The sequence below is a fragment of the Sciurus vulgaris genome (assembly GCF_902686455.1).
Source record: "Sciurus vulgaris genome assembly, chromosome: 3".
NCBI lineage: Eukaryota > Metazoa > Chordata > Mammalia > Rodentia > Sciuridae > Sciurus > Sciurus vulgaris.
This window is the reverse complement of record NC_136463.1, coordinates 127,781,080-127,806,801: the sequence shown is the minus strand read 5'-3', so window position 1 is coordinate 127,806,801 and position 25,722 is coordinate 127,781,080. Positions and strand designations below refer to the sequence as shown.

At 38.6% G+C, this 25,722-nt stretch overlaps 1 protein-coding gene across 1 annotated transcript in view; it reads left to right on the top strand.

The window, feature by feature from the left end:
- Nucleotides 1-2,262: 2,262 nt before the first annotated feature.
- SP3 (Sp3 transcription factor) overlaps nucleotides 2,263-25,722 on the top strand; it is a gene marked incomplete at its 5' end in the record, with an annotated part of 46,307 nt that continues 22,847 nt past the window's right edge. Inside the window, 6 exon segments of the mRNA XM_079135071.1 lie at nucleotides 2,263-2,478; nucleotides 2,480-2,534; nucleotides 2,867-2,988; nucleotides 2,991-3,014; nucleotides 3,443-3,568; nucleotides 12,167-13,526. Of these exon segments, the coding sequence (XP_078991197.1) occupies nucleotides 2,263-2,478; nucleotides 2,480-2,534; nucleotides 2,867-2,988; nucleotides 2,991-3,014; nucleotides 3,443-3,568; nucleotides 12,167-13,526 (1,903 nt within the window).

Below are 25,722 nucleotides of genomic sequence, written 5' to 3'. Positions count from 1 at the left end.
TAGTTAAGAACACTATTCTTTCAAGATGCTGTCTTCATTTCCAGTCATCTTAAAATACTACTCATGGCAATAAAGTGTAGTCTGAGGTTTTGATTCTAACTGTAGTGGTGAATATTTTAAATTTATGTATCTTTTAAGAGCATGGTGTCAGAATGGTCTGTGGACCAAAACAAAGTTTCCATGTCATTTGTCAGTTGGTATCAAAGAAGAGATTAATTTAATTTCTGTGGCTAAGTACTTTATTCTCTGAGGTGGCGGGACTAATGTTTTTCAAGAGTGTACTTACACCCCAAAAACATACCCTTACTCCTGGAAAAACATCTAAAAATACTCAAAATAGCCCTTCCAGGGGAAAAGCTACCCTCTATCCAACACATTTAGGTAAGGAGAAAGAGTGATAATACTGTGATTCCCTTGCTCCCACTGTTTTCTTCTCTGTCCTGCTCTACAAATTACCCAGTCCTCTTTTTCTATCTCCCCCATCAGCTTATTCCAACACTTTTATTTTCCTTAAAAATAGTACACCATTTGTACTATTCTATTCAAAGTGACTTTTTTCTACTTAAAATATGAAACCCAAAGGACTTAATATAAGATGAATCCTATTCTAACTCAGAATTTCGAGTCTTTTTTTTTTTGGTATGGTTGTATATTTTAGGTCAATTCCCTGAAATGTTGATTTTTTTGCATAATTAGCAGCCAAATATCACAAGTTTCTCATCCTATGAGCATAGAAGGTATGTATGCATGTTTTGGAAGTGAGATGCAAACAAGTCTCTAGCAAATGGATACAGAATTTTTTGAGTTAGTGCACACAGTTCAAGTGCTTCAACTTCACAACCTCATTTCCTTAGCATAACCTCATTTATTACACGAAGTGTAATAAACAAAATAATTGGAACACTGATTTGAGTCTGATTTCTAATAAAAGACATTGTGGGCAACGTTTCCACTTCTTGATTTAACCTCCTTGGCACAACCAAACCTGTCGCTTGGTTGGCAGAACACACACGTAAAACCTAAGCATTTCCCCCAAGGTTGACAGCAAGAATATCAAGGAAATCAAAGAGGGAAGGAATGTTAACCTACTACAGCTTAGGTGAAAGATTTAAAATTAAAGCATAACTAAGGTGATTCAAGGGGGTTAAGCTTGAGATTCAGTATTTTAAAAACGTTGGCAATTGTGGGGCTTTTATAGGTGATACTTGACTTCATATCAGGAGGATTAAGAAGCAGGGAGTAGTGTGTGTGTAGCAAAATAGTTTTTTTTCTTTAAAGGGTTCTGTCTCATTGAACATACACATGCTTCGTACAAAAAACACTTTGCTTTGGTGCCACTGGTCAGTATTAAAGATCTCTTCCCGTGAGGTGACTTGAGATTTCTTTTTGCTTTAAATGCCTGCCTCCCGGGTCTAAGGGGGATGGGAACGGGATGGCTCCGACTGTGAATCTGAGAGCTGAATGTGAGAAAAAAAATCCTCCTCCAGCCTCGGAGGGGGTGTCTCCCCCAATACCAGCTCCCTCCCCCCGGGCTCGCGGGGCGGGTCTGGTTTGCTCAGTAGCAGCAGCGGTCGCAGCAGAACCCCGGGGCTGAGCGGCGGCGGCCTCCTGGCAGCGCGGGGAAGCGGCGGCTCCAAGAGCGCGAGGCCCTGGGGAGATCCTGCCGGAGGCTGCCGCCGGCATGGAAGAAACGTCGTGCGGAGCCAGAGCCCGCGGGGACGGATTTCCTCCCCAGCTCAGCGCCCCTACAGTTTGGCTGGGCCTGCTCCGAGCGTCAGCGAGGTGGAAGAGGCCTGCGCCGTGGGGCTGGCATCGGCAGCCGGCAAGCGAGGCGGGCACAGCGGGATAACCGGCGAGCCGTAGCCGCTCTCGGGAACCTACGCCGCCACGGCCGCTCATTGTCTCTCCCCTTCCACCCGGGGGGCAAACAGGAAGCGCGCCGCCAGGCCAAGCGACGGACAGGCACCCGGACCAATGAGCACAGCCGACGGAAAGCGTGGCGGCGAATGAGCGCGGAGAAGAGGGGCGGGACTTCCGGGCGGGCTGTCACCCTCTTCCCCCCTTTTGGGCTGGAGGCTCCACCTTTTGTGTTTCCCGCACAGTCAATCAAAATAGGAAAAAAAAATCCCCGGACCGCTCCGGCCGTGTCCGCCGCCGCTTCCCGCATCCTCTCCCGCCGCCGCCGCCTTCGCTCCTCACCATGTGTAAGGCGGCGGGGAGCCCCGCCTGAGGTGCCCTAAACACACTATGACCGGTACGTAAAGCCGAGAGAGAGAGAGCAACCCTTGCTGCCGCCGCCGCTGCCGCCGACCACAGCCAGCTCGGGGCCGCCGCCGCCGGCTCCCGGCCCCGAGTGTGCGACCGAGTGTCTGTGAGAGGCAGAAAGCCGCACTCCCCTCTGCCTTCTTCCCTTCCCCGCCAGCCACCGTCCAGCCCTCTAGCCCCAGCAACGCCGTCTCCCCGCCGGACCCCGGGGCAGGCGGCCCGGTCCGCCGGGAGCGCATCCCCCTGTGTGCGGGTGCGGGCGGGCGTGTGTGAGTGACTGACGGTGCGAGAGGAGCGAGCGCGAGTGAGAGCGAGCGGCGCGAAGGGAAAGGGGAGGAGAGGAGAGGAGAGGGGGCAGGGGCAGCGCGGGGAGGAGGAGGAGGAGGGAAAGAGGAGGAGGAGGGTTACAGCCGCGGCGGGCGGGGGCAGCAGCAGGAGGGGAGGAGGGAGCCGCCGCGCCGCCGCCGCCGGGGGGGCGGGTGGGGGAGGGGAAGGGGCCTCGGTCGGGGCTCGGAGTAATTTCGCCGCGGCCCGCGGGCCCCCCTCCCTCTCCTCCACCCGCCTTCCTCCCCACCCCCACCCCCCCGCGCTGTGCCTGCAGCTCCCGAAAAGCCCGTGAAACAAGAGGAAATGGCTGCCTTGGACGTGGACAGCGGCGGCAGCGGCGGCGGCGGCCACGGCGAGTATCTGCAGCAGCAGCAGCAGCACGGAAACGGGCGCGGTGGGCGGCGGCGGCGGCGGCGGCCCAGGTGAGGAGCGGCTGAGCCCCGGCCCGGCTCCCCCCTCGCGCCGCTTTCTCCTCCCCTCGCCGCTCCCCTCCCTCCTCTCCCCTCCCCTCCCCCGCCCCGGGAGCTGCCCGCCCGAGGCGCCAACGCTCCGACCCCGCCCGCGCTCCCCCGCCCGCCGCCTTTTTGTGCGTGTGTGTGTGCGCGCCCTCCCGGGGTGGGTTCCGGGCGGAAGGTGGAGGCCCGGCGCGCAGCCCGCCGTCGGCCTGCCGCGGACGGGGCCGGTGTGCGTGCGAGCGGGAGGAGAGCCGAGGAGGAGGAGGAGAGCGCGGGCTGGCTCGCCCGGGCGCTGCCGGCGGGGACCGAGCCGCACTTCCTGTGCGAGCGGCGGCCCGGCCCTAACCGCCACCCCCTCCCCTGTCTCCCTCTCTGAACCCGCCCATCGGGGGTAGGACACTCAGCCGTCACCGCTCGCTCTGCTGGCCGCTACCTGCAGCAAGATAGGGCCGCCATCGCCGGGCGACGACGAGGAGGAGGCGGCCGCCGCAGCCGGGGCCCCAGCCGCCGCCACCGGAGCGGTAAGTCCCGCGTGCGCGGCCCGCCCCCGCCGCGGCCCTGCGCCCGCCATCCCGGGCCTGCGGCGCGCCGGCCCCAAAGGCCTTCTCAGCGCCCGCGCGGCCGCGACACGCGCAGGTCGCCGAGTCAGGGTTTCTTTCCTGCTCTATGCATCCCTGTTTTGATCTCAAGTCAGCACAGGCTTTCTTGAGATTGTCACTGTGGCACCTCGCTCAAAATTCTCTACAAAATGAAGTCTGAGAGGGCGGGGGTAGGGGACTCCAAAATGGATGTTTGAGCAATTCATATCTGTGCTGAAAACTCCTTCGCTGAACACTACATTTTCAAGCACAGCCTATCGGCCATAGATAGTATCAGCTAGAGAGGCAGTGTGTTTAGTTTCTAGAATTTTTGAGTCTGGGGCATTTTCTGCTGGAAGTTACTAGATCTTACTGACTTAAGTCGTAAAGGTTTAATTTGAACTCTTTGTATGCAGGAATGAACACTGAGTGCTTCTTTTAGTGACCTTTCAAAATGGTTGAATTTTACTTTTTGCAGACTACTACAAAGTTGTATTAATTTTTCCTAAGCCTGGTAAAAGTCTATTTAGCAGCCGTTGAAATTAGCAGTTATTTACGTAGCACTTCAGCTTTTGAAATTGAATATGAATATCAGTGTTAGAAACAAGTACAGGTGAGGAATTTTATTTACATGCACGTTAATGCATATCGTACAGTAGAATTGGTTGGCAAAACTTTTTTCATTATGACTGTAATCCGATAGGATGTGGTGGGTTACTTTTGGAAGGGTTTTTACAGTGTCTGGGCAGTGGGGAGGAACTGGCAGTGTAAAGATGAATGCTTAAGACAAAGTTAGTTAGTAACAGATTGTAGAGTATTAATTACGAATTTTATATTTGTTTGGATCGTTGCTGTTGCTTTAGTTTAATCTGTAGATATGTTTGTTTATAATTGAAACCCTTCTCTTAATTTTTTTTGGACTATAGGAATTGATTTGTGGTGGTGGCTTTTGGTGGGGGGGTACTGGAGATTGAACCCGGGGCCCCTTTACCACTGAGCTACAAATTATTATTATTTTTTTTAAATTTTGAGAGAGGGCCTTGATAGGTTTCTGAGGCTGACCTCGAACTTGGGATCCTCCTGCCTAAGCTTCTCTTTTGGCATACAGGCATTGCAACCATGCTGGCCCGTGTAGTGATGTTTTGAATGGTCACAGTAGACAGAGAAGTTTGATATTTGGTATAGTGAATATGTAGTATGTAGGCATTACAAGTTTAAGCTAATGCTTTGCTAAGTTATACTGTTGGTAAATAGTTTGAAATTTTAATGCTTCAAATTGTGCTATGGGGGATGTGAATAGTTTTAATGTTTTAGGTGTGCTTTTGTAAGTAGATAAAAGTGTAAAAGCATAAAATTGTGAAAAACATTGTTATTTAAACAAATCTATGGATTGGTAAACCATTTTTATGAAGTATATTTTTATACACTGAAAATGCCAAAACACATGAACTGTTAATGAACCACTGGACAAATAAAATTGAAAAATAGATTTCTTCTACTTTTTCCAAGTAGACTGAAATTTTTCTCCAAATTTGCCAGTTTTAGATATCAGCTTATATATGGGGGAAGGGTAAAGTGAAGAAGGAAGTTACTGGTGAAAATGTTATGTGTTAGTCTCAAGCCTCGGATTAGAATAATGTCTCCAACTATGGCAATAGGATTGCTTCCTGTTTTCATGTCTCTTTAGATCTTTCTCTGAATTATCACATAATCACTGACAACACATTTCCCAACCGAACATGAACTAGAATTAGAAATAGGAGATGTATCAATCAGACACCTCATAATTTGGCAATCATAATAAAATGAAAATATAGTTTTACCAGCAAACCCTTAGAACATACATTGTTGGGGTATGTTTAGCATCTCTACATAAAATTTTTCACTTTAAGTGAAGTTGGTAAGACTGGCTTAGATGCTTGCCTTAGCAAAAATTAAAATTATTTTTTCTAGTTCATGGGCATTTTTTTTCCCCACTTAAAAATGAACACAGGCCTGTAATCCCATTGGCTCGGGAAGGCTGAGGCAGGAAGATCGAAGTTGAAAGCCCAGCCTCAGCAATTTAGTGAGTCTTTGAGCAATTTAGTTGTCTCTGAGCAACTTAATGAGATCCTGTCTCAAAATAAAAGGACTGGGGATGGGGCTTAGTGGTTAGGTGTGTTCCCCCCCCCCCCCCAGTTTAATCCCCATAACCAAAAAACAACAATGAAAAAAAAATGGATTTAGATAATAACCTCATTTTAGTTAATTAAGTTGTTGGGAATCATGAGAAGTCAGCACTATTTTATAGTTGTGTTTTTAAAAATTTATGGAATAATTTTAGATTTACAGGAAAGTTGAAAATAGAGAACTGAAAATTACCTCGTACCCTTCACCCAACTTCCCCTAATGTTAGAATCGTGGCATATTTGTCAAGACTAGGAAATTAACATTGGTATATTAATTATTTAAAGTAATTACAGAATTTATTTGGATTTTGTCAGTTTTTCCATAAATGTCCATTTTCTGCTCCAGGATCCATCCGGTAATAACTACATTTCATGTAGTATTGTGTTTAAAACCCAGTGGAAATATACACATAAAGTTAAATGTCATGCCAGTTTAGCTTGATATTTCAAGATTTCAAAGGGCCTTGAAAGGCAATCAGCTAGCTGGAGGAAAGGTTTGCTTTAAAGATGTGAATTTGGAATTTGTTACAGAAGAGGATCCCAGACAAGGGTGTTTTGTTGCCCTTAGTATAGTACTCTGGTCACTGTCACAAAAGCATTCTCACCTATATATAATGTCCCAAAGCATGGATTCCCAAAGATGGAAGCAAGCCTTTCATACTGTATTACTAAAAATGTTGTGGTTTATTTTAGTAATAAACCTGGAAATAAAAAAAAGTATATCTTTATGCAAGTATCAACTTGTACAAATTGCTTTTGTGTGAACTTATAGATTATTTATAGTGCTTATTTCATTAGTACTGTAGTGAAATAAACTGAACAGGTAAATACTACAAGTCATTGCCTGATCTTTTTTTGTTTGTTTGTTTGTTTTGTTTTGTTTTGTTTTGTTGGGTGCTGGGGATCCAACCCAGGGCCTTATGCTTACAAGGCAAGCACTCTACTGACTGAGCTATCTCCCCAGCCCCACATTGCCTGATCTTGGTTTAAGTTGTAAATTTAGTATTCTTTAGTTTAGCACATAAATGTTGGTGAACTGAAAAAAATGAATAGTACCTTATTTTAAGAAAAGGTCATTACTCCATTATGTTAAGCCCTACAGTGTCATTGAAATCTGTTTGAGTTCTATTAATGTTCCTTGAAGGTCTTGAGAAATCTGAGTGTTTGCTTAAGAATGGTTCTTAGTTTGATTCCACTTAAGCTTCACACTTGTTCTTGTTTTCAGTTATACTCCTTCCTTGCCTATTTTAGGCTTTTTATATAGCCATCTGTGGGGACGGAGAAGTTAATTATCCTTTCAAAATGCTATGCAGTAAGTGGTATGAATTTTTTCTTTTTCCTGTTCCATAGGTATCTTCTAAGAAGTTTCACCCTTTTTTTTCTTTTCTCTCAATCCCTTCCCTTTCATTTTTATGCACAGTTGCATCCTAGAATACCTTTGTAATGAATTTGAATTTGCTATGGTAACATCACTGCTGGTACTGTCCTCTGCCTGATAGCCCCCCCACCGCCCCCACAAGGCTGCTGTAGGTTGGGGTCTTCTTCATTTTGCGATTATGTGTTTATGTAGAGGAACACTTAGAATATCTTCAGTTACAACTTTTTACAATAATACCAACTTTCATGGCCAAATGATGATATTTTGTTAATTGTCCAAAAAAAATATTAGACTAAGAAAAACATTGGATTTTTCTTATAGTTTGTAAGTTCATATAGGGGGTTATCTTGTCTTATACCTGAACCAATACTAATCCTTTTTTTTTTTAAATTTAAATTTTGATTCATTGTACACAAATGGGGTACAACTTTACATTTCTGTGGTTGTACATGGTGTAGGTTCATGTAATCATACGTATACATAGGGTAATACTGTTTGTATCATTCTACTGTCCAATCCTAATTCTTGTCTTGGTTATGTGTGTTTGTTTTTTAAATACTGGGGTTTGAACCCAGTAGTGTTTTATCTCTGAGCTACATCCCTAATCCATTTCATTATTCATTCATTCATTCATTTTTGTGGTGCTGAGGATCAAATGCAGGACCTGTGCAAGCTAGGCAAGTGCACTACCGCTGAAACACATCCCTAGCCCCGTTTTTTAAAATTTTGAGAGTCTAGCTGAATTGCTGAGGTTGACCTTGAATTTTCAATCCTCCTGCTTCAGCCTTCAGAGTATCTGCAATCACAGATGTGTGCCACCACCTCCCCCAGGGTTGTGTTTTTGTCTCTCTTGCCTTGATTCTGTAGTGCTTCCAATAGTCTATAATATCAAATATTTTTATGTTTTTGGTGTCAGATGACTTTCTAATTTATCCCTTTCTATTTGTTATTTATTTTACTTTTATCTTTTTCAGTGGGAGAAATTTTGCTGATGAAATTTCTTTTGCAAATGAGTAGACTTAGAAAACTTTAATTTTGAAACATTTGTGATTTATTCATTGTGGAATTATGGAAATAGGTGTAAAATTGACTTTTAGTGTTTTTAGAAGGTTCTGATAGTCAGTTTTTTTGATTCATTTTTATCATTCCATTTCTGTCATTTTCTTTGCAAATGCTTTTTAAAGTAAAATACCAGTAATTATTCATTCAGTAAATTATATATTAATCTTAATTTATGCCAGCAGTTGTGCTAGCTATCTAATGGATGCTTTTTAAAATCTGTTCTTTTAATCTTAGTAACTACGAAAACTTGGGATTCCAATGTGGTATAAAGTTCATAAAGTTTAACGTTTTCGTTTTGATTTTTGTGACCCTCCCTGCAAGATACTATTTTTGCCCATTGTGAACATGCAATATTCTTCCTTCCTCTAAGCATAGTTGTAGTTGAAATAATCAGAGTTGGATTTGGTGAGGTTTTTTCCCCCCCATTCTGTTTAAAAAATCTGTTACACAGCAGATTTAAAAAACTGTGAATCTGTCACATAAAATAATTGTTTTGTTTTCTTGATATTTGTGCTTAAGCTATTTGTTGCTCCCCACCATCTTTGAGCTTCAGAGATCTTTTTTATATATGCCTTTCACCTTGGGATTATTCACAGAAGGTCATAATGCCTCATTTTGTCTTAGAGATTTCCCTTTCATTTAATGACCTGTTTTGCTGGGGAAAAAGTACTACAGTTTATTTTTATTTAGCTTCTGGAGAGGGTAACTTGGACATATTTACTCAGACTTGTCATTTGAGTGGTTATATTTATTTTCAAGAAATTTCTTGACGAGAAAGCTGTTCATTGGTGGTTGAGTATCTGACTTTCTCTAAAAACAAACAAAACAAAACTAGGGTGCCGTAAACTTGACATTTTTTTAAAGAAAGGAAAATGGTTGGAATATCAGTATTATAAAATTAATTTATGTATGAGATAGTGTATTTTTGTTAAAAATATTCGTAAATTTAACACGGGCTAGAAATAACTCACAGTTGATTGTCCAGATGAACAGTAATCTTAAGATAAAGATTGGATTTTAGACCTGTTTTTTAGTATACAGACTTTAAATAGCCTTAGTTTACTTAAAATGTCAAAAGGCTGAAGTGAAACATAAGTTGTTACTGTAATGTTAGGAAAGCTGAATTAAACTTACAGTTTTGATACCAGTTGAAGGTGAATGACATGGGACTTTGATGTCTGGTGCTTCATTTTCAAATTTAAAATTATTAAGTTTAACTGTATAGTTTAATAAGTATGTATTTCAAAGACAGATCACTATTTTAGTTCAGGCCTGTAGATTGGTACTGGTTCCAGTGTCTCTGCCTTTAGTCTCCTCTACTTTTCTTTCAGTCTCCTTCGAGGGGACCTTAGTTTATCTTTATCAAATACAGATGTGATTGCACCATTCACTTGCTTATTAAGCATTTATAGCTTTCATTCACTATCTGCAGGATAAAGTCCAAACAATTTAGTAGGATCTACAGGCCTTTTACAAGCCTTGATAAAAATGTCTAGTCTTGTTCTCCATTACTTTTGTCTAAAAACAGGAGCCTTTCTAGATCCTGTTTTGAACTTCAAACTCAATCAGCATATTGTTCTTTTTGTCTGTAATTTTGTTTCTATACCTTTCTTAATGTCTCTACTTCTAACAACAGTGAAATCTTATATATTTTAATACTTCATATATCTTGCCTATGAAATCTTCCTCCCAATCTTCTGTTCCCACATAATATTTCAATCATGTGGCTAGCATATGCCACTTTCTACATTGTGTTAGTCTGTTTGGAAGGTTAGTGTGAACTGTTTAAAAATAGAGATTGTATTGTTTACTCATTCATTCTTATTCATCTTGGCAGGTATGTTCAAATGTTTGAATTGAGTCATTCAACTATGGTTCATCCTTTATAGATAAATAACTACAAAAAAATAAGGAGTTTCCTTGAAAGATTTTAGATCTTTTGGTTTATTATTTGCATTAAACTTCTTGGAATTTCTAAGTTAGGAGAACAGTATTTGTCTTAACCTTTTTTTATGGAACCCCTTTGGGAATTTGATGAAACCTTAGATTATCTTCCCCTTCCCCAAATTATGCTTTTTCAAAAAGTTGATATGCTGTTTTATAGGATTCAGAAATCCCTTGAAGCCCAGTTGTGTGTCGTAGGTTGACAGTGCTAGGCTAGATAATGCTTTTGTGTTCTCATCTAATGACATGTGGAGTTACAGAAAATCATAGATGGGTTTGTAAGTAAGTGAAATAGAGATGGCTTGATTTTGATGGTAAATCATATAGGGTCTATTCCCAGTGACTTTACTCCTCATCTTAGTGGGGTGCAAGTATGGCATAGTGTTTAAGAACCTGAGTTCTGGAGTTAATCTTAGCCTAGTTTTAAATCCTTTATTGGTCACTTGTTAACTATGTGACTTTGTCCGTCAATTTTCTGATCCTGTAAAATAGGAATGATGGTAAATTGTGTCGAAATATAGTTGTTTTAACTGGGCAGGTGCAGTGGCACACACCTGTAATCCCAGTGACTTGGGAGGCTGAGGCTGGAGGATCTTGAGTTCAAAGCCGACCTCAGTAATTTAGCTAGGCCTGTAAGCAATTTAGTGAGACCCTGTCTCAAAGTAAAATGTAAGACAAGAATGGGGATGTGGCTCAGTGGTTAAGTGCCCCTAGGTTCAATTCCTGGTACTACCCCCCCCCCCCAAAAAAGTAAATGAGTTAGTCTTACAAGCCCTGTTATAATACTTACATATAAAGAAAAGCTTAAATGTTAGATATTATTGTTACCATTTCCTTAAACAAAATCTACTCTTTTGACATTGGCATGCAAGATTTTTTAAAATTTTGAGACAGGGTCTCACTAGCTTACTGAGTCTGTCCTTGAACTTGCAATCCCTCTGCATTTGCCTCTGGGGTCACTGCGATTACAGATGGCCTGATGCCTGTGAGGTTTTTTTTTCTTCCTTTTCCTTTTCCTTTTGCTTTCTGCTTTCCTCATTGACATTTTCCCAGCGTTGCCTAATTTGTAAACTATAGGGGTGATACCTGAGATTCTTGCCAGTTACAGCATACAAAAATTTATGCCGGGCATTCTACTAGAATCTTAGAATAGTAAAACTAAATCAAGTCTCCAGCTTTTGGATTCTAAAAAAACTTTTCAGATGGGGCTATTTTACTATGTAGTCACAGAGCAATAATAACCTTTCCTCATGAAGTTTTTATAAGGTTTCATGGTTTTTTTCTTTTTCTTTTTTTAGTAGTTCATGATAAAAGTGAAGAACTTGATGTTATGCTTATGAAATTCCACTAATCATGAGTTTATTCTGAAGTACCTTAATACATTTCACAAAAGAATAGCCTTAATTGACTTAAGGTTTATAGCAATAATACATAAATCATATTTTTCTAACTCAGATAACTTGATAACACTGCACTTTCTTTTTTGTTTTCAATTGTAGTACACCTGATTTATTGACATTTTTAGTGGATTGCATACTTTTTAGTGGGTTGTGAACTTAGCTCTTAAGTAGTTGGCGTGTTTGGTTTAAACTGTTCATAATCTATTCTAGCCACCTCCACTTATTTAAAAAAAAAACTGTACAACATTAGAGATTATAATGAGTAACTGAAAGATAATCGGAGTAGATCATTTGATGCATGAGTTCAAGACCTGCCTGGGGCAACATAGCAAGACTCCATTTCCAAAAAACAAAAGAAAAAAAGAATCAGGTCATCATTAAATAGAATGACCTTTCTTTGCAAAGCTGGAAGGATCATTATTGTAGTTTGTAGTATTGCTTTTGTATTTGAGTTCTGTTGTGTTATTAAGGGGATTTTCACTCTTAGGTAGTACAATTTTTACTAGTTCACAAGTTTTTTTTTTTTTTTTTAGAACTGGTTTAAACATACCACAAAATATATCACAACATTTTTGTTTTCTTCATCCAGACAGGTGATTTGGCTTCTGCACAGTTAGGAGGAGCACCAAACCGATGGGAGGTTTTGTCAGCCACACCTACAACTATAAAAGATGAAGCTGGTAATCTAGTACAGATTCCAAGTGCTGCTACTTCAAGTGGGCAGTATGTCCTTCCCCTTCAAAATTTGCAGAATCAACAAATATTTTCAGTTGCACCAGGATCAGATTCATCAAATGGTACAGTGCCCAATGTTCAATATCAAGTAATACCACAGATTCAGTCAACAGATGGTCAGCAGGTTCAGATTGGTTTCACAGGCTCTTCAGATAATGGGGGTATAAATCAAGAAAGCAGTCAAATTCAGATCATTCCTGGCTCTAATCAAACCTTACTTGCCTCTGGAACACCTCCTGCTAATATCCAGAATCTCATACCACAGACTGGTCAAGTCCAGGTTCAGGGAGTTGCAATTGGTGGTTCATCTTTTCCTGGCCAAACCCAGGTAGTTGCTAATGTGCCTCTTGGTCTGCCAGGAAATATTACCTTTGTACCAATCAATAGTGTTGATCTAGATTCTTTGGGACTCTCGGGCAGTTCTCAGACAATGACTGCAGGCATTAATGCCGATGGACATTTGATAAACACAGGACAAGCTATGGATAGTTCAGACAATTCAGAAAGGACTGGTGAGCGGGTTTCTCCTGATATTAATGAAACTAATACTGATACAGATTTATTTGTGCCAACATCATCTTCATCACAGTTGCCTGTTACAATAGATAGTACAGGTATATTACAACAGAACACAAATAGCTTGACTACTTCTAGTGGGCAAGTCCATTCTTCAGATCTTCAGGGAAATTATATCCAGTCGCCTGTTTCCGAAGAGACACAGGCTCAGAATATTCAGGTTTCTACAGCACAGCCTGTTGTACAACATCTACAACTTCAAGATTCTCAGCAGCCAACCAGTCAAGCCCAAATTGTGCAAGGTATTACACCACAGACAATCCATGGTGTGCAAGCCAGTGGTCAGAATATATCACAGCAGGCTTTGCAAAATCTTCAGTTGCAGCTGAATCCTGGAACCTTTTTAATTCAGGCACAGACAGTGACCCCTTCTGGACAGATAACTTGGCAAACATTTCAAGTACAAGGGGTCCAGAACTTGCAGAATTTGCAAATACAGAATACTGCTGCCCAACAAATAACTTTGACGCCTGTCCAGACACTCACACTTGGTCAAGTTGCAGCAGGTGGAGCCTTGACTTCAACTCCAGTTAGTCTAAGCACTGGTCAGTTGCCAAATCTACAGACAGTAACAGTAAACTCTATAGATTCTACTGGTATACAGCTACATCCAGGAGAGAATGCTGACAGTCCTGCAGGTGAGTTTTAAATGATGTCCTTCCATAAAAAATGTAGTTATATATGGGGATTTTTTTTTTTATTTCAGGTATTTATTAGTATATAGCTTTTAGTAAAGGTTATGTATCCCTAGGTTTATTTGTAAGTAGACATCTGAGTAACTTCCACATTGTTCTTTGAAAGTTTGTAGTTTTTGAAGTTAAGATTTCATTTTTGTTATACCAATTATATTTGTAGTTTTTCCTTGAAATAGTTTTATATGTTTTGACATCTAGTGTTGTCAAGCATTACAGAATATAATTTTGCAGCTAGTATGTCTTGTTTGGCCTTGGTGTGATTTGGTTTAAACGTTGTGTGCATTCTAGTTGGTTGTTCAGATTAGTATAGAGTAGAATACTGTGTAGCTCTCTCAGTCACAAACCAGCTGTGTAATTTTGTTCAGGTTATTTTTCTCTCGAAAACTTGGTTTCCCCAGTGTGCGAAATGGGATATGGGATATTGGACTAGGTAACCTTAGGATACCTTCTAGACCTAAATCCCCCTCCCCCCCACCATCAGAAATTGAACCCAGGGCACTTTACCACTGAGCTACATCCAGAATTCTTTTTTTTTTTTAATATTTTGAGGCAAAATCTCTCAAGTTGCTGAGACTTAAGAGAGTTGTGATCCTTCTGTCTCCCAAATTGATGGTATTACAGGCATGCCTCACCACTCTCAGATCCTTTTTCTTTTGAGAAATTTGGGATATATGCTTAGAATGTTGGAATTGCCCTGGAGTCTCAGATCTGTATTTGGAAATTCTTTAATTGCATTTGTGCCTTCTGGGTCTGGGTTTAGGGCAGCAGTTCTTGAAGTGTGATCTGTGGATGGTTGAGGATCCCCAAGACCCTTTTCAGAGGTCCTTTATGTGAAACTACTTTTCATAGTAATACTAAGAAGTTACTTGATTGCTTCCGCCTCGCCCCCCCATGTTCACACTTTCACTGATGGAGGACCGAACTACTAGTATTTTTCATGACTGTGCACTTAAAAAGAAAGGTTTGTTGGGGGCTGGAGTCATGGCTCAGTGGTAGAGCACATGCCTGACATGTGTGAGGCACTGGGTTTGACTCTTAGCACCATGTATAAATAAATGAAGTCCATTGACAACTAAAAAAAAAAAAAATTGTTTCACTGAAGAATGACATACATGAATCAATAAAAATCGTTGTTTTTACTAAATCTCAACCCTTTAGTGCCGCACATCTTTTAAAAAATAGTAGCTTTATTGAATTCTAATTCACATACTACAAAATTCACCTTTATACAATTGAGTAGTTTTTAAATATAGTCAGACTTGTGCAACCGTCATCACTATCTAATTTTAGAGCATTTTCATCACCCCAAAAAGAAACCCATACCTATTAGTAGTCATTCCTCCCCCTCTCACCCTAGCTTCTGGCAACCTCTGTCTGTCTGTCTCTAGATTTGCTTATTAGTTCATAGTAGTGGAATTGTATAGTATGTGGCCTTTTGTGTCTGGCTTTCACATAGCATGTTTTCAAGGTTTGTTCATGGTAACAGCATTTATCAGTACTTCATTTCCCTTATAACCCAATATTCCTTTGTTTACTAAATTTCATTTTTCTGTTGATGGACATTTGGATCATTTCCACTTTTTGGCTATTATGAGTAATGGTGCTGTGAACATTTGTGTTTTTTTTTTGTGTGTGTGTGGACATGGATATTCTTTTGGGTATATTTCTAGGGGTGGGTACTTGGTTCTATGGTAATTCTGTGTTTGAGGAATTGCTAAAACAGTTTTTCCAAAAAGAATGCACCATTTGGTGTTCTCATCATCATTGTATGAGGGTTTCAATTTGTTTAATTCCAGTCAATGCTTATTATTGACCATTTTTTTTATAATAAACACCCTACTTAGTGTGAAGTGGTATCTCATTATGGTTTTGATTTGCGGTTCTTTCTGATGTCTATATAATATTTTTTGTGAGGTAAAGCGAAGTGTGCTTTAATAAAGCATTTCTGTTGCATTCCAAAATAAAGATAATTTACTTTGAAAAGAAAGTACTTTTCCTAGTTGTACAATCTTGTGTGTTACAAGCTGAAACATTGTTTTTACTTGAAAGAATGCCAAGTGATTGTTTTTGAGACCGGGTATTAAGTGACAAATAATTAAGCAAAAATAAATGAAGTAAGCTTGTCATTTAAACCCTACAATATTTCTTGTTAGTGATAAAATACAGGCTTTCCAGTGAAAATTAGAATTTTGACTAATTCAAATCTATTACTATGAGCTTGTTATCTTCTTAATACTTAACATTTTTCTGACGAGATGGGTGGGGATATTAATAAATAGGATGTGCTTGATACTATAATGAGATATACCAACACTTGGAAGGTCTGTATGAAAAACTCAGTTAATCAGTAGTTTTTATTTTTATGTATGTGTGTGTGTACACACACACACACACATATACACACACATTTATATACATAAACATACATACATACGCACATACACCAGGGGTTGGACCCAGGGTTGCTTTACCACTGAGTGATATCCCAGACTTTTTTCTAATTATTCTGAGACAGGATCTCACTGTTATTGACATAGTCCTTAAACTCATACCTCAGCCTCACTAGTTACTGGAATTACAGGCGTGTACTAACCTGCCTGGCTGTCCATAGCTTTTAGATGATGAACCTATTATCATACATGGGTAGAAGAGCCTGTCAAAGTATAAGATAGATCAATAACGAAGTGTGAAAAATTTACCAGTGTGGTTTATGATTCCATATTCAACTAACTTGCCGCTTGTCAAGTTTGGTGTGGTATCAAAGAAAATCCAATTACCTGAAAGGCTATTAAATTATTCCTCCCTTTTCCAGCTGCATATATTTGTGAGACTAGGTGTCTTCATATGCTTCAACCCAAAGCACATATTGCAAGAGATTAAATGTGGAAGTGGATCTGAGACACTTGCCTTCTTTTAACCTAGATATTGCAGAGATTTGTGAAAATGTGAAACATGGTTTCTCTTATTATAAAGCATTTTTTGGCAGCTTTTTCATAAAATGTTAATTTATATTAGCATGTTATAGAGATATATATTTAATGGCGTCAAGCAAATCCCGGGCCTCATGCATGTTAGGCAAGTACTCTATTGGATTTACTTTAAATTAATTTTAACAATTTAAAATTTCTTATTTCTAATATGGTAAGTATCTCTAATGTGGTAAAAAAATATATATATGTGTGTGTGTATATATATATATATATGCATGTATGTATGTGTGTGAACACGTGTGTGTATCCTACACAAAGAAAAGTTTATTGGGGGAACCTCAGAAATTTTTAAGAATTTAATCTCCCAAGTACATACACATACACAAGTTTTCAGACCAAAAATTTTTAGAACTACTGGTAAGATGATAGACTTCTGAAGACAGTCTGAAACATTTGAAAATTCTTTTGTAAAAATATTTGAAAATAGTTTTTAAAGATTACTTAGATTAATGTTATGGAGTTTGATACATGTTAGAAATGTCTCCAGAATTTGTGATTTCTGTGAATTTGTTGTGTTGAAATTGAGAGTCTCTTACAAAGCATTAAGTATTAGTAAGGTGATTTCATCAGGTGAAATCAAAATAGAAACACTGTCTGAATTAAATACAGAATGGAATTTTTTTAAGTGGTTATGTAGTTTACTTGAAGGGTTGTCTGAAAGGGGGTAAAATAAAGAAGTACTCCAGAAGAACATTGTTTTGAATTTTTTCCAGTTTTAAAGAAAAGGAGCTGAAAGTGGTGGTGCATGCTTAATTCCTACTCAGAACCTGAGACAGGAGGATTGCAAGTCCAGCCTGGGCAACTTAGTGAGACCTTGTCTCGGAATAAAAAAAATAATGACTGGGAATGTAACTCAGTGGTAGAGCACCGTTGGATTGAATTCAGTACCCATATTGGGGGAAATTTTTTTTCTTGTCGAGAAAGTAAAGTTAAAGCAAATGAGAATTAAAATGCTGGGTAGTACACAGCCTATTTAAAAATACAAACTAAGAAATTTTTATTTTGGGAATATTAGATTTTAGGAAAACTTTTTTCTTGGTGTGTTATTTAATTGATAAGAGAGGGAGATAGGGGTCAGGGTTGTAGCTCAGTGATAGAGCTTATAGGTCTTGTAAGTTCCCCAAGAAGCAGGGGATCCAGAGATAAATTATTATTTTTTCCAGCATAAAGCATTTATCTGTGCTAGGCATAGTATACCCAGATGAAAATGCTTAATACTTTGACATATTTGGTTTGCGTTTTTTTTTTTTGTTTTTTTTTTTTTTTGGTTTGCGTTTTTGATAAGTATGAAATTAATGTAACGATTTTCCAAAATATTGGCTAAACTACCCCTCCCCCAATCAGGACTATGGAATTTCTCTCTTTAAAGTTCCCCTTTAATAAAAATGACCTCTGTTCCAGACTTTTAAAAGTTTTGGGCTCCTCCTTTTGTGAGATGATTTTAGTGTCCCTTGTCACTTACGAGCAGATCCCTGAGGCAAAGTAAGCACAAGGCTGACAGAATAATATAGGAAAAAGAGGAAAGTGACTTTGGCTAGACTGTTAGTAAGGAAAATCTGAAAAAGGGTAGGTTAAAGAGGGAATTAAGAACTCTGGTTTGGCTTTGTTGAATTTGAAATTTCTAGTACATATACATAGTAGTGTTTAAATAAATAGTTGGATATGTTGGGTATCAGAATCTGGTGTTCAGGTTGGTTGGAGATAAAATGTAAGGTGTCATTAATGTATTTAGATGTGACAAGATGAAATCATTCAGGTCATATAGCTTCTTAACCTTTTGTTGCATGGTAGAATCTCACAGGGAACTTCTAAAAAATTGCTAACAACTTGTGTTCACCCGCCTCCCAATTCTAATTTAATTGCTCTGTATGTGGCCTAGGGAAAAAAATCCCCAAGGGATTTTGAAGTGCAGCTGGTTTCTGAATTACTTGTGAGCAAGAAATATAATAGAGGTTGAAAAATAGTACCATTTTCATCCTGAAAATATTTCTCCAGATTTTTCAAATGAGATGTCTAAAGCAGAATCAAAGGTAACCAGGCATGTGAGGAGATCAGACAGAAGAACCAGTAGGAACAATCCAAATAGACAATTGGAACTCCAGATACAAAAATTAATTATCAGATGTGGACCCAAACAACTCTTTGCTGTGGTCTAGGAAATAAAAGTCAAGCTTCAAAATTTTAAGTTAGAGACCATAATAAAAATGACATTGCAGGCTTGTGAAAATAAAACAAATAGAAATTCTGCAACTGAGGATTAAAATAATCCAAAATTGAGGAAAATTTTGGAGGCTTGAGTCCTAGGGCATTGCCAGCATTTAGAGAGTAAAGTAGAGAAAGAGACAGCAAAAGAAACAGAAGAAGCTTCCTGGAGAGAATGATAACCAGGAATACAAATTAATAAACTACCTAAGAATGGTGGTGGGAGTAACTTTCATACATTGTAGCAGAATGTGTAAAATGATAGAGAATGGGAGATAAGAGCAAGGCTAATGGTTGCCCAAGGCCCTCAACAAGTGGATTCAGTGGAGTGCAAGGGCAGAAAACCTGGCAAGAATGACTTAATAGGGGGGAAGAAGTTCAAAAAAAGAATATGGGAACTGGAGGTGGATTTGGTTAAGGAAAGGTTTTTCCGAGAATGTTTCAATAAAGACTGGAAAATTGATGCTGTAAAGAACGTAAAATGGATAAAAGATTTTAAGAAGGCGAGCAAGATGAAATATAGGACCACAGGTATAGTAGAAGTTGGGCATAGAAATTTGAGAGGTATGAAATGGTCTTCTGAGAAAATTTGGGAATTGAGATGTGCAACAATTGCAGTAGTATTGGGTTCCCACTTGAATAATTAGCACCCTTGTATTTTTTTCTCCAGTTATTGTGTGCTACTGGGGGGTAGGTACAGCGTTGGTTCTTTCCTACTCCCAAGTAAAAAGTTCCAAGTACTTTTGATTCTCTCTGCCATGTTTTTGTGAACTATTCTTTCTATCCATTCTCATTTTGTTAACCTGGCTCTTATTGGTCTCCTAAGGTATTGTTATAATGTCTACTGTTTTCTTTGCCTCTAATCTTTTCTCTTTCCAGTTCATTTACAATTTTTAAAAAGTTTTGTTTTTTGAATAGGCAATAATGGCACAAGGCACAAATTGAAAAGATATAAAAGTGTAATTAATAGGTTAGTTTCTTTCCTTAATCCCTTAGGTCCTTGCAGCTTTTTTTTTTTTTTGAGGGGGGGTACTGGGGATTGAACCCTGGGGCTTTGTGCTTGCCAGGCAAATGCTGTACCCCAGCCCCTAAATTTGTAGCTTTTATAAAAACCCTTGACTTAGAATCTATTTATCTATTTCAGAAATGAGTATATAAATTTGAGGGGGAGGTACTAAGAGAAGCTGAAGGAATTTTAGATGGTCTTGCCTTCATATGAGGAAATTTAGTAGAATTGACTGGTTTCAAAGTTCTTTTAACACTATAGATTTTATGTGCTGTAGGAATAACATGTTGAAAGATTTATAAAATGTTCTTTGTTTTTGAGTAATGCATATCAAAATACTTGTGAATGAAATGTTATATCTGAGATTTAAAAACACACACACACACACACACACATACACACGCAGAAGTAATTTGGCTTATAGATGAAACAGAATTGCCCCAAAGTTTGTTGAAGCTGGGTGATAGGTATATTGGGGTTGTTAAATACTGTTTTACTTTTGTTTGTATTTGAGATCTTATATAATAAAAAGCTTTTGAAAATGTTTGGTCCTCTCATGTTTTTGATGAATGGAAATTGTGGATTACAAAAGTTTTAAAAGAAACAGCATACTAGTAGTATATTGGACTTTGGTGCCAGAAATTCCTTGTGATGGCTTGGGTTAGTAAGCCTTGTTCATAGTAACAGCTTGGGCAAAGTGTGAACACTCACTTGGCTCTCAAGTAGAAAGGATTTTATGGTTCTGTGAAAGCCGCGAAGGTAGATTTTTGACTCTAGATTGTTTTGCTGCTGCTTTTATCTCCTATAATACAAAGACAGTAATTGATAAATTTCAGGGGTTGGCTCTTTACACTAAACTGCAGTGAGATGTCCTTGGTGTTACTTATAGGTGAAGGGAAAAGCAACTTATAAATGCTGTTGGGTCTTATATTTTGGCCAAAGGCAGAGTAAAAGCTCAAAAACTTGAGAGAAGGTAAACAGATAGAGTGAAACTGTATTCAGTCAAATAAGTAATACTTTTTTTTTTTTTTTTTAAACTGGGTGCTATAAAAGAGGAGTATGTACATGTTCATTTCTCTAAAGACTTACTGATTTGTTGGGGTATTAATAACAGAAATATGGGACAATATCATCACTGTAAATCAGTGCATAATTGACAATATAAATCAGTGTGATAGATTACTAAATTTCATGATGCAGATAATTGTGTGTAGTTCAGAGGAAATCAGACAGTGCTCCATTTGTCAGTGAGGACTTCATGAAAGGGGAGAACTTGAATGGGGGTGTCTATATTTGTATAGGTAGAGATGAGGGAAAGATGTTTACTAACAAGACAGAATGCATTGTCAATGTGCATAAGCACATTGAGTAATCAGGAGACAGCTTAATAATGAGCATTTCCCCCAAAATGGTTTATAAGTGGTTAAATAGGTATTATTAAATAAATCGTGAAAATATTCATTAGCATATCACAGTTTCTGCAAAATTCATTGAAAAATAAACCTGATCCTTTAAGAACTCAAAGCAACATCTTTTTTCTTATTTTGGATTATACATCTCAAGAGATTAGTAGTATGTCATTGGGTTAATTATGAAGAACTACAAAGAGCCACTGAAAGTTTTTGAAGAGTAATAACATGAATAAATCAATGCTGAGAAGACTATTTCAGTTCAGTAATAGGTTGTAATGGGAAGAAACAAGCACTAAGGAAGGTAGTGATAAACAGGGATAAACTAATGAAAGTAAGGAAGTAAAATACTAGACATTTCAAGGAATGAACTTATTAGATTAGTGACTAGTTAATGGAATGAGAGATGTAACTAGTGTTTTAATAAGAAAAGTCACATCATGAACTGAGTTTAAAGAGTAACTGAGGGAATCTGGCCGAGTGATACGTTTTAATTGATCGGATTTGTGATACTAGATTGAAGGGACTGTTGATAGTGTAAATAGAGATGAGGTCAGGATATGAGACTGGAATTAATGTAGGAGAGAAGTTATAAACCCCATCAAAGTTGGGAGAGTAGATAAACAGCATGGGAGTTAGTTAATAAAAGGTAGATGTTTGGGGAAATTTTGAGGTGGAGTGGGAACTGTAAGTAACTAATATGTTAATAAACATCAGTTAAACATGAAGAAAAGTGTGTACATTTTCTGTCATTTCTAAAATTTTTTTCTTAGGATAATAAAGTTTAGTGAGTAATATTTCTTTGGGTTATAAGATTTCTCTTTCCAGGCTGGGGAGATAGCTCAGTTGGTAAAGTGGTTGCCTTGCAAGCACAAGGCCCTGGTTCAATCTCGAGCACTGCAAAAAAAAAAAAAAAAGATTTCTCTTTCCTCTGACATGTGGCATTAGAAAATTTAGTTTGGAATCAGTGGATAGTTACAGTTTTGAGTTTTGGTTTTATCTTACTATCCATCAGAAAAGCATCTATGTGAATTACCTATAAGTTCTAGATATTATCACTGCATATATTTAAAAGAGCTTATTTTGCTGGTTTCAGTGGCATATACTTGTAAACTCAGGCTGAAACAGGATTGCAGGTTCAAGGCCCGCCTTGGCAATTTAGTGAGACCCTGTCTCAAAATTTAAAAACAACAAAAAGGGCACCTCTGGGTTCAGTCCCAGTACCAAAACCAAAAACCCCAAATATCTTATTTTATCCTAAACTGATCTTTAATAAGTTAGAACACCCAACTTTAAAACAGATTTTCGTGGGAAGGAATTCACTTTTTTTGTTTGGTGCTTGAAAGCAAAACAGTGCCTGCTGCAGGCTGGGCAAGAACTGTACTACTGGGGTATAGCACCCAGCTCCTAAGATTCTTGAATGCCCAAGTGAAGATGGAGTAGAATGGAAATACTCATTTTTTTAGGACCTGTGAAACCAGAGCTTCACCTGTGGTTCTAGATAACTGGTTCTTAACATTTTGGTTAACTAAATAGGCAGTTGATTTTTAGTGATAAATGGCAGGGAGTTAATCATAAAGGCTATAAAGAGGAAATCTTCTTGAAGGTCAGTACAAATGTCTTTAGCTTTTCTTATTTCATCCCACTTTTGAGGAGTAATTGTGGCTTTTCCTGTCCCCATCTAATTTTTCTTGTCTGTACTTGTTTCAGCAACAGAAACCACTCAGAAAATCTTGGTAAGATGTTTTAAAGAGGATTCAAAGTACTTGTTTGCCACAATGAAGTAATAGTATTTGAGCTTTATTCACATCTTTTCAATTGCTTTTTCCAAAATCTTCAGAAACACTGTTGAAGGGAAAATTATGTTCCATAGTAAAGAAATTTCGTCATGCAATTACTATTTTATCTTGTAAGTAGTAAAAGCAGTTTACTCAAATAGTATGACTCAATATTTTATTTTTTTTGTGTCTCCCTCCTCTTTTTGTGGCATTGAGGACGAACCCATATGCAGTTAGGTAAGTGCTACATACCCCACCCCCTCTTTATTTTTCCTGAGACAAGGTCTCACTGTGTTGTCCTCTCTGGACTGATCTCAAAGTCCTCAACTCAAGGGATCCTCCTACCCTCCTACCTCAGTCTACCAAGTAGGTAGGACAACAGGCAAATGCTACCATGCTGAGCTCCTTTATTGCTTTTTAAAGCAGGTTATATTGAGGGATATAAAAGAAAATTTAAAAAAAGAATTCCTTGAAATATAGCTTGAAAATTTTAAATTTGATTTGAAAAATGAGTGTGGTAATCACCAGTGCTGTCTACCTAATATTTTTGGTTCTCTTCCTGGGAACACCCAAGTTAGGTGTAGCTATGTATCTTGCTTTAGTTAAAGAAATAGGCTACTGTTGCATTATTGTTGACCTGTAACTGAGGAAGCATGTTTTTCCTGAGCTGACTTATGGAAGTGAATTTAAAAAATAAAGCATTGTTTTCAGCCACTGTAATTTCAGGGGCTATTAAAACATAATTTGGCCCAGTCCTGTCTTATATGGTAGCCACCAGTTCTGTGATGTTAAGTCCTTTAAATATGCCTAGGTTGAATTGATGTGTAAATATAAAATACAAATGGAATTTTGAGCTGGATGTGGTGGCACACTCATGCAATCCCAGCAAGTGCCCAAGATTCAATCCCTGGTATAAAAACAAAAAGGAAAATTTTAAAACAACAAAACAAACCCCACCAAATGGAATTTTGAAGATTTAGGATAGAAAAAAATAGAATGTAAAATACCATCTCACGAATGTTTATATTGATTATGGGTTTAAATGTAATTATTTTGGACATTTTGGGTTAAACGAAACAGTATTAAAATTAATTTTACTGTTATTTTTTACCTTTTCTGTGACTACCAGAAAATTTGAAATTACTTATGTGACTTACATCATATTTTTATTGGACTGTGCCCATATAATAGCCTGTTTGGACTGAAATAAAAACTGATAGAAGGAATCGTGTGCTCTAATAAAAAAAAAATTCAACTCTGGTATTGGCTTAAGGGTCCAGTAGCAGGGAAACTGATTTTAGAGCCTGGGAAGATGGGATAGAGGAGAATCATTTGGTAAAACTTAAGTGTAATAAGGCATATAATGTACCCAATGTATTTGAAGCTTGAGGGAATGAGCTTAGAAAACATTGTATTTTAGCTGCCATTGGCTCCATTCAGTGAGGTATTATAAGAAAGAGATGAGCAAGAAAATAATTAACTGTTTTTCTTTTCCTTTTTCTTTCTTTCTTTTTTTTTTTTTTTTTTTTTTTTTTGGTACTGAGATTATTTTCATACCACCCATAGATCCTGGTTTTTTAACTTGATACTGTGACTAGATGGGATATTTGGGTTATCTTCTGCAGATGTCTTCTGATAGGTATGTTTTGCATATGGAAAGAGAATATTAGACCAGCAGAGGAACTTGAGAGTCAGGATTGTTCACTAGCAGTCTAGTTCTCTTGTAAGCATATAATAGGATTGCCCTTTTCTGTAATTCTTCAAGTTAGGCATGGCCATGTGCCTTTTTGTGACCATTAAATGTGAGTAAAAATTTGAGTAGGATGTGATTTGCCACAAACGCTTGACCTTCCTTAAGGTAATCTTGAAAGCATTCTCAAGTGGAACCTATGTTCCTGAGGAATTGTTAGCAGAAGATCTCCTCTGCCAACCTGAATTGTGAATTAGGGAGAAATAAACTTTTGTTGCATCAAGCCATTAAGACTTTGGGTTTGTTCGTTAACTATATAGCACAACCTCACCAATTTTTTTTTGGGGGGGGGGAGGCGTGCTGGGAATTGAACCCAGGGCCTGGTGCATCTTGCACCTGCAAGGCAAACACTCTGCCAACTGAGCTACAGCCCCAGCCCCATAACCTCACCAATCTTGATTGATGTGTTTGGATATAATTTTGGGCACTTGCTAAACGTTTGAATTGAATACATTGAAATTTGAGGGCAAAAGAAAAATGTACAAATTATAAAACTGCCAAGATTCAACCTTTGGTTTATATTCCTTGTAATAGTCAACCTGCACATTGACTAAGAACCCTGTTACGTAGGTAATATGGCAAGGTGATTACATAGAAGACACAGAAAGGAAAAAAAGGTGAAACTTATATAACTAGAGGTTACTAACCAAGGCTGTATGTACAGTATGGTTTAGTGGATTATTTAAAGCATTGTTTTCTGTTTCTGGTCATATCAAGCCACATTAGTATTGTTGGTTTTTTTTAGTTGTCAATGGACCTTTATTTAATTTATTTATTCATATGCGGTGCTGAGGATTGAACCCAGAGCCTCATACATGCCAAGCAAGCACACTACCGTTGAGCCACAACCCCAGTCCTAGTATTGTTTTTGATCTACAGAAAGTATTTGAAATCCTTAGGGAGAATAATATGCCTTTTAAACACACTTTTAAGGAAGGGAAGTCTTTTTCTTTGGTTTGTTTAAAGGCAGTATTTTTTTTTTAATGAGGGGGAAAGACCTCATA